Source organism: Taudactylus pleione, unplaced genomic scaffold (genome assembly GCF_031769625.1).
Source record: "Taudactylus pleione unplaced genomic scaffold, aTauple2 ptg001126l, whole genome shotgun sequence".
Classification (NCBI taxonomy): domain Eukaryota; kingdom Metazoa; phylum Chordata; class Amphibia; order Anura; family Myobatrachidae; genus Taudactylus; species Taudactylus pleione.
In genome coordinates, this window is record NW_028285527.1 from 1,019,008 (window position 1) to 1,028,881 (window position 9,874).

The 9,874-nt window shown below is 42.0% G+C and overlaps 1 protein-coding gene across 1 annotated transcript; it reads right to left on the reverse strand.

The window, feature by feature from the left end:
- Window positions 1-1,577: 1,577 nt before the first annotated feature.
- LOC148453603 (glutamine amidotransferase-like class 1 domain-containing protein 3, mitochondrial) lies at window positions 1,578-5,017 on the reverse strand. Its single transcript, XM_088461934.1, has 4 exons — window positions 4,809-5,017; window positions 2,784-2,955; window positions 2,471-2,672; window positions 1,578-1,878 (listed from the first exon to the last, which is right to left on the reverse strand). The coding sequence occupies exons 1-4, from the start codon at window positions 4,914-4,916 to the stop codon at window positions 1,686-1,688; spliced, it is 675 nt and encodes a 224-aa protein (XP_088318060.1). The 5' UTR covers window positions 4,917-5,017; the 3' UTR covers window positions 1,578-1,685.
- Between the last annotated feature and the right edge of the window lie 4,857 nt (window positions 5,018-9,874).

Genomic DNA, 9,874 nt, shown 5'->3' on the forward strand with positions numbered 1-9,874 from the left:
CTCCCGGCCATTACCAGGCAACCGTGACAACGCACCTCGCCGGCCGATGGCCCAGACTTCCGTAAGTGACAGGGACTCCTGGTGGCAGCAGGGTGTTCTGGTCCTGGCTTTTACCTAGAAGATGGGATGTTGTTGTACGTGCAGAATCATAGCGGCACTGGTTCTTTCATTAGTGGGCTGGTCTCTCTATGTTATAAGGCCTCCACCCATGCTACTTAGTGCTGGGTATAGCTTCTGCTTTGAGTTAGGCTACTGACCCTGGTGTATTCAGTTCTGTTGGATGCCTGTGTTGCTGTGCACCTAGCCGGTCTGATCTATGGTTTCATGCTTCCTGTAAAACATCTGCTTCCAAGTATTACTTTACTTACTTTTGGAACCATGACAATTGTTTGCCATCATCTGTTACTAGTTCCTGCTGTTATTATCTACACCTCATGTTTCTTGCAAACATCTACTGCCAAGTATCACCTTACTTTTGGTACCGTGAAAATTGTTTGCGATCACCTGTTAGTCAGCTGTTACTAGTTCCTGCTGTTATTATCTACACACGTTGGATCATTAACCTCATGGTATTGCATATGCTTTTCTATTATTCCAGCCTTGTTCATGTAATCACCAGTCATTTGTTTAAACTTCTACTACTCTGAGTTTAGGACCTGGCAGCATCTCAGTACCAATGAGAGTAATAAGGGAATAAAGGCAGTTGATATAGGCAGAAGTCCCCAACTATTGGTTCAAGAGTGTTTATGCAACATAGGCAGGTGTTTCATAACAGCTACACCCTTGCCTGTCATATTGACTCCTGTGTGCCAAAAATAAATATAGGCATTAAATACTGTGGCACAATTTGCCTAAACTTTGTGAATTTGATAATAGCTGTTCATTTAATTCCTCCCCAAATATAAAACTGCTGCAAACTTCAAAGATTAAATACAAGCGCATTATGCTCTTATGAATGCTGATATTTTTCATAGTAAAAGATCAGGTTTTATTCAGTACTCCAAGACCCCTATTTATCAAACATTATTTGTGGGATATTTCCCAAAAAACGCAAATATTAAGTTTCCCCTGAATGTACCAAGGAGGGACTGCATTTCCAACAGCAGCCACAGCCCCTAAAGGATAACACCATCTTCAGATGGCCTCATCCTACAGTAGCCCATGGGCCACTAATTGGCACATTCTTATGGAGACGGAGTCTCAGACTTGTTCTCTGCCGCTTCCTAGTGATGCATGTGCCGCCTGGAGACCTGAACTTGGAAGCAGTGTGATAGCATTACGCTTTCAAGCTGTTTCCAGTTCTTCGCCAGGACAGGGACTTAGCGGAGTCCATCTCCTGGTAAGAGATTGTTAGTAAATGTGCGTGAAAATATTAGTTTGCACTAAAAATATTTATCACATCCCCATTAGGAATTGCTTGCAGCCAGGTTGAAGATTCATGCAACTCAATTTACAGATGTGGAAACACAAATGTTCAGATGCATCTTTACACATCTTTTTATGGCATATTTATGGTGTGCACAGAATAACCGATATTCCAAATACAATGCAAAATAAAAAGCACCAGAATCACCTACTGAATATCAAAATTACATTTTATTCAAGTCAATAATTACACAATTATTCAACATGAAGGAGTTTTATCAGCATATTATAATTCAGCTGTATACATTTTCCTTACTAATTTAAATTAGCTTTATTACATCTTTAACCATCTCACCGATGCCATCGAAGATCTCATGTATGGGGCTATTACACATGAAAGCGCTGGTAGTGACCAGTTTATTTTTCGTGTCCACATGAACTTCATTGACCTGTTTGTTGACATGTTTACAGCCAAGTTGTGTAATGGCTCCAGCTGTCCCAGCATGGGGCCACCTGCGGAACAGACAAATGACAGGAGGTTACAATGGTGATTAAATGACAGTGTAAAGTACAATACAAATGTCTTCCACAGTCCCAGGGTTTATTTTTTACTTATTTATTATCTTGGTTCCTTATAGATAATGACTTCTAGCATATCAGAGATAGGGATCCTGTGGGTGTCTGGCTACCAGGTTGTATAGGGAGTTATTGCTCCACATCCAGCAGAGCCACATGGTGATTACCTCTGATCTATATTACATGTTCTAATTCAAAGAGGGAGGGGGGGGGCAGTGCATTTGCCTCCTTCCTAATCTAGCAATACCGACCAAGCCAGGCCATCGGCCTATTTAACATAAGTGCCAGATAGCCAGTCCGCTCTCTGCGTGGGGATAAACACTTGATAGGTTTCCAGAATTATGTGATGGCACAAGTCCTACTAGCGTCCACCTAGTGTATCAGTTATAGTAACATTAGTGTCTGCTTGTTTGTGTATATAATATAGTACAGATTTACAATAGCCAAAAACCTACCAAATATAAAAAGGGAATTATGGCCTTTTAGCCACACACATTGCCCTGTAATCTAGCACATGGCTGGAACATACTTTTCACATTCTGTATCGCAGCCAACGGTGACTTCACACCCAGGGAGCAGTTTTGCAGCCAGCACAGGGGAGATACAGCACAGGCCAATGGGCTTCTTAGCAGCATGAAATCCTTTAATCGTTTCTTCAATAGCTTCTATAACAGAACAGTCCTTCCCTTCCACTGCCCAGGTAGAGAGATTCTTAGCTACTCCGAAACCTCCTGGGTAAGGATGAACAGAGAAGACCGAATGAACAATTCTCCTCATCACATACATTTATCTTACTTACTATGGTTTGTACAGATACACAGAATATGCATCTATCACTGTACCTGGTATGATGAGTGCATCATATTCACTGACTGTCAGATGTGTAAGGTCCTTAATGTTTCCTCTTGCGATCCGCGCACTCTCTGTGAGCACATTACGGGTTTCCTCAGTGGGCTGTCCTTTCACATGGTCCACAACATGCATCTGGTCTATATTGGGTGCGAAAACCACATACTGCGGGAGGAAAACAGAGAGATCTCCTGATTACACTAAGAATACACACACAGTAACATCACAGGCAAACACACCGCAACATGGGTAAGCTCATAACAATCATATACAGGGTAGAGTTGTATTGCTCTGAGAGAAGCACTGAAGGCCCATTAGGGTACTCAGAAAAAAGAGCACAGTGTAACAAGACAGTAACTGATGTAGAGGACTTATGTTGCTATATTGCAGCAGATATTGGTAACTTGCAGCCAAAACAGAAACTGATAGTTATAGTTGGTACATGCAGTTGGAAGGTCGTCGTCACACTATCATACCTTCCCCTACACATGCTGTAATGTCCATGTCCCCAGACACCTAGATGTGATGCGGAATTGGGCAGCAGACTCCCCTCCCATCCATGGGTGTAACTACCATAGGTGCAAGGTGTGCAGCTGCTATGGGGCCCAGAGCTGAGGGGGGCCCCATCTTCCTTGTCAAAGTTACACATGTTCTATACATTTCTCACAATTGGGTGGTACATAGGGGCCCTACAAACACCTAATTATGCCCCTGCTCCCATCTATGTAACATTACACTGTAGAATCTCATGAGTTTTAAGTTATATCATAACTCTCCAGAGAAAACATGACAGTATCTAGTAGTTACTGAATTTTGGGAAAGATAAAGACAGATGGTTACATATACAGTGTTCTAAAGTCATTATGTATTACTTCTATATGCATGGTTAGGGTGTCAGCTGGCTTATTCACGGTGATAGTTTCTAACAGAGGGAGAGGGAGAGAATTTATTTTTTAGTGCTGCCCATTTCCTACTTGAGACAGATAAAATAAACACCATTACCATGGAAAGTGTGGGAATCACAGAGTACCTACCAGGTAAACAGAGGCAAAACGTTTTACAGTACAGTATGTACATAATTACAGCTGCCAGTCACAGAGGTAACAAGTCCTCTAAGTACTGTATGGTACCATGGCTGCCAAGTCAGCCAGACCCTTATTGTAACACATAATATTGTATAATTTCCACCAAAAAAAAAAAAGTCATGTCTCATCAGTTGGGTTTGATTTATAAATGGCATATTTTGTTATTGCAGCAACATAATAAGAATCAGTGAATAAGAATGAAAAAATTACAATGTAGCAGAGATATGTGGGCAAACTAATAATACAGGAAAGGTGGTAATAATACGGCAGGTTAGAGAACTGACTGACTGATTGCTGTAACTATTACTGTAGAACAGTGATTCCCAACCGCGGTCCTCAAGGCACACTAACAGTCCTGGTTTTAGTGATATCCATGCTTAAGCACAGATGGTTAAATCAAAATAACTAAGGTACTAATTAAGTTGCCTGTGCTCAAGTATGGCTATCCTTAAAACCTGGACTGTTAGTGTGCCTTGAGGACCATGGTTGGGAACCTCTGCTGTAGAATATATTACAGAACTTGCTGGTCTGCACAAGGGTGTATGCAGGTAAATGGATTTCAAACATGAAACAACAAGGTAAGCTACTACAATGACTAATAATATTATTTAGATAAACATTCTTATTAAATTGTGCCAGGACTATAGTTACACTGTATGTTACACTAAACATTGTAAACGAAGACATTTGTTATTCTTAATCTATTTGTAAAACTGGTACATTATAAAGTGCCCTCTGCTATATGACCGTGTATACAGCAGATGTAAGAAGGGCAGTCTGTAACATGTCACTGATATTACAGCATCTTGCACAATAATTACTTCTAGCATAATGAAGAAACACAAGTACGTGTATACAGCCTCCATTGTATAAGACCCTGTAATAGTAATAACTTCCATGTGCTCTGTGCAGTGAAACACTGATATATCTCACCTGATAGCCAGCTCTGCTCAGATGCACAAACACAGCAGAGGACTCGTGGATCTCACTCCCATCATACACCCCGCAGCCAGAGAGGATCACTGCCACCTTCTTGGACATGATGATTGCAGCACACTGGTGTCACACTGGCAGCAGGAGCCTGGAATACCTGATAGTAGTAGCAGCTGCTGGAGAGAGAGAGAGACTGCTGATGTTGAGAGCTGTGTGTGACCCCGGCACTTTTATACACAGAGAGGGGGCGTGTCTAGGGGAGGAGCCTACAGACAGGGAAGTGCTGCCAGCAATTATTCCACTGTAATCATCTAACTAGAGCTTGGGGCTTTCCCACTCTATGTGGCTCACCTAGGGAGTGTATTCCAGACCTATTTCATTAGTTTTCCCTAGTTTTAACATTTGAAAATATATTGCAACAGGTCATGTATTCTAATGGTAAAAGGGTTGCGGGCTAGATAGCCTTCAGCTGCAGGACCCTGACTTCATCAGTTACCATACACGCAGACATACAGGGGTATTCAATATGGGAGCGAAAACTCAGTTTTTGCGTTAATATCGCACCTATGACGTCATTATCGCAGGTTTTAGTTTTACACTGTATTCAATTTCTAAAGCTGCATACACACACAACGATTTAGTTAATGAACGATTTTAGTAAACGATTTTCTCCCTTGAAAAAATGAACTAAAATCGTTTACTAAAGTTGTTCATTTACTATGTTCATTTAAATGTAATGAACGATTTTTTAGAACTACAAACGATTTTTTCATATTCCATTACTGAAAATCGTTGAGTTGACAAGTCTGACTGAACTACAAACTACAAACGTGAACACACATGAACGAAAATCGTTCATCGTTTGACTCAGAAAGTGAACGATTTTTACAAACAATTATCGTTAAACGATATCGTTTAATGATACTCGTTCAAAAAATCGTTGTGTGTGTATGCACCTAAAGACTTTTCGCAGGTTCGAAAAGTCTTTGAAAAAAAACGGGGATAACTTTTCACCACTGAATAGGTGGCGAAAAAAAGTGCAGAATTGGGATTTAGGGGTGCAGGTTTAAAAAAATAGCCTGCACCCTTCAGAATGACCCCTTGAAACGATCTGTGTCAAAAAAAAATAAAAAATCGGGACACCCCAAAAAAAGCACTTTGAATTTGGAGGCCAAAAAAAAAAAATGTTGGGGAACAAAGTTAAAAAATAGCGAACTTGACTCTGGGGGGGTCCCCAAGTATGCCCCAGGTGTTTTTTTCCATTGCAGCTCCTTGCGGCAGGTGGGTTTTTCACGATTTTTTCAAGTCTCTTTAGCAACTTTAAAATATACTGACCCCCATTTTCAAGTACCACAAATTTTCTGGGCATAGTTATTTTTCCCCCAAAAAAAATCTAAATGCTCTTCTGCACCACTTTCTTCAAAGTCGCATTTATGCACTTGCCGCGACTATTAGAACCCTGACTTCCTTCAGGAGTTAAAAATGGGGGTACCCATAGTGATCCCCCATGTCTAGACATCATTTGGGGGGTCCCTAGAATATTTCCCGAAAATTCCCGTTTTTGTTAACCTGTAAAAAAAAGTTGAAAAAATGTACAAAAAAAATGACATAAGGTACCCCCCCAGAAGCAAAACCAGCCCCAGGCTTGTCAGCCAGTGGTGGTTTCTAAAAATACGGGGAACAAAAAGTGTAGGGTTCCACCGTATTTTAGAAACCAACCCAAGGCTGCAGGGACTAGTGCTGGTTTTAAATATAGGGGCAAAAACGACGTGGGGTACCCCCTATATTTAAGACCAGCACCAGACCCAACCAACCGGGGTGTAATGCCACAGCCCGGAGTCCCAATCACCGGGGCTCCAGGTCCAAAGCATTACACCCCAAGTCGGTCAGCGCAAGCCGGTGATCTCGGGGGAGTCGGGGACCCCCCAAAAAAGGGTCCCCCCTCTCCCGATCACCACAGGCTTACGCTGAAGCCTGGGGCTCATCCCCATACCCCTGGAGAGGTGGGTATGGGGGTAATAGGGGGGCCAAATAATGTAACACTATTGTAATTTACAGTGGAACTACAAGTGCCAGCATGCCTGCCATTTTGCACTTGTGGAACTACAAGTGCCAGCAGACATGCGGCACCTGTAATTTCACTGTAAAATAAATAGTTAAAAAAAGACAATACACACACACCGTGCCCAGTATAAGTTTATTAAACACACCTACCCATTCTCACATACTTACCTATACCAGATATTCGGTCCCCTTGTCAAGTAGAAATCCATGGTACCGGGCCCTGCAAGAAAGATTTCATACTCACCTACATCCAGCGCTGGTCTCCGCAGTAATCCATGGGTGTTTTAAAACAAAAAAACGAGTTACCCGATCCACGGAACACAGCTATCGGTATGTGTGTTGCCACACATACAGATAGCTCCCGAATGCCTGCTATCGGCACTTCACGGGGGCATTGCAGTCCCATCAGCCAATCAGCGGCAGCGCTGACTGTAGAGCGCCTGCTGATTGGCTCCAGCAACTGACAGTTCCCACGTGGGCGAGTCACACCACGTGGGAACTGTCAGTTGCCAGAGCCAATCAGCAGGTGATTGAGTCTCCGGGCTGTGGCATTACACCCCGGTCGGTTGGGTCTGGTGCTGGTCTTAAATATAGGGGGTACCCCACGTCGTTTTTGCCCCCTATATTTAAAACCAGCACTAGTCCCTGCAGCCTGGTGTTGGTTTCTAAAATACGGTGGAACCCTACACATTTTGTTCCCCGAATTTTTAGAAACCACCACTGGCTGGCAAGCCTGGGGCTGGTTTGGCTATTGGGGGGGGACCTTATGTCATTTTTTTTCTAAATTTTTACAGATTTTTTTTACAGGTTAACAAAAACGGGAATTTTTGGGAATTATTCTAGGGACGCCCCTAATGATGTCTAGACATGGGGAATCACTATGGGTACCCCCATTTTTAACTACTGAAGGAAGTCGGGGTTTCTAATAGCCGCGGCAGGAAAAAACACCTGGCAAAGCTATTTAAAAATCCAAATTTCTTTTGCAGGCAAAAACGGGGTTACCCATAGTGATCCCCCATGTCTGGACATCTTTAGGGGGGTCCCAGGCATATTTCCCGAAAATTCCCATTTTTTTCCTTAAATGGGGTCAAGGGTCATTTTTAAAAAAAACAGGGATAATTTAATTTATCAAATCACTATAGCAAGTGAAAAAAAATGCAGAATAGGGGTTTGGGGGTGTAGGCTTATAAAAAATAGCCTGTAGTTTTGGGAATGTCCCCTTAAAAGTAAATGTAAAAAAAAAATGTCCCAAAAAAAATCGGGACACCCTTAAAAAAAAAAAAAATGTTGGAGTTAAAAAAAAAAAATTAGGTAAAAAAATTACCAAACTAACGAAATTATTTCTGGTGGGGTCCCCAAGTATGGGGCAGGTGTTTTATTCATTGCGCAAGGTGCATTTTTGCTGAATTTTTAAAAATTACCTTTAGGGACTTAAAAATATGCTAGTACCCATTTTCATGTACCCCAAATTTGATGGGACCACTTAAAAAAACAAAAAAAAAAAACCTAAGTGCTCTTCTGCATCACTTCTTCAATGTCGGGGAAAAAAACACCTGCGCGGCTATTTAAAAACACAGACTTTCTTCTGCAGGCAAAAACGGGGGTATCCACAGTGATCCCTGAGGTCTGGACATCATTAGGGGGCTCCTACAATTATTTCCAGAAAATTCCAGTTTTTTTCCGCCGATCCAAGTATCGCCGGGTCCCGTTTTCGACGATTTCAAATTGAATACGGGGATAAGCGGGAGCACGCCCGATACTTTTTCGCTGGCAAAACCTCCGATGTGCGGCAAAAACCTCGCTGGCGAGGTTAACGTTTCATATTGAATACCCCTCATAGAGTGGGAAGAGTAACCTGTGGCAAGCAAAGCGAACCACCGTGCCCAAAGCGTGGCGAGAGAAGCGAGCCCGCGAAGATACAAATTTCTACTATAGGTGGCCGGATAGTACTATCTATAGTTGAGACAAAATAACAGCGCTGTCAGGGCATGGAACCGCACTTCCGCCCTCACTCGACGTCATGCCCGGGTCCTTTAGCTGAAGGGGAAATAGGATCAACCATGGTAAAAGACAGGGCTTAAAGTGGTCCTAGAGAGGTGGTGGAACTCATCACCTTCTGCCCCCTCCCCGTATTAAGCTGCGCTACTCTGAGATTGTGCCTTGCTACTGCCAGAGACACAACTAGGGTTTATGACGCCCAGGGCAAATAAAAATAATCACTCCTTGTAAATATGCCTGGGATGAATACCACATACACACACCGACACTGTTGTATATAGAAACATTTATAGTGAATAGCAGGGGGCTGCTTAGGACCTTAGGATCATGTAACCTGGATAGTATATAAAAAATCACAATATGTATGTATAGTATATACAATACACAAAAAACACAATATAAATATATTAATACAATAAAAGTCTAAAGGTATATTCCAGGAAGTTTTATAAAAAAAAAACCCTGTAAATACAGGAAAGTGCATTTAGAGCTTGAGTTTAGGTGTGGATCGGTTTCAATTGCGGAAGACAAACAATTGTATTATTCAAACATTTGCATGTGTGTTGTTTGTAATCCGACAAAAAAGAGAAAATGTTCACTAGGTTTGTGAAGAACGTCAATTGATTGTATTCCAAAATGTTTGGATAACCAAACCAATTCTGGCAGTAGCGTTCGCTGTTATAAAATGACTCTGCTTAGTAGCATTTAAATAGTGGCAATTGAATATACAGCGGCTGAAATGTTAATCTATCTTGCAGGTATAAGTTGAGGTAGTGATGTCTATTGAAAAATTAGCTCACCCACTTTGTCGTTAGACATCGGCATCTGTGAATTATTCCCTCGTCAGGCTGAGTCCCACAGTGACCTATAGATGGATCAGTGTAAGGATAAACTGATGGATATAGACAGTATATCGTATATTCCTTTATTGGTGAGATATTGGGCTGCTTGATCGTCTAAGGGGCTGCCGCGTCTATGATATGCTGGGTCTCACAGCAAGATCT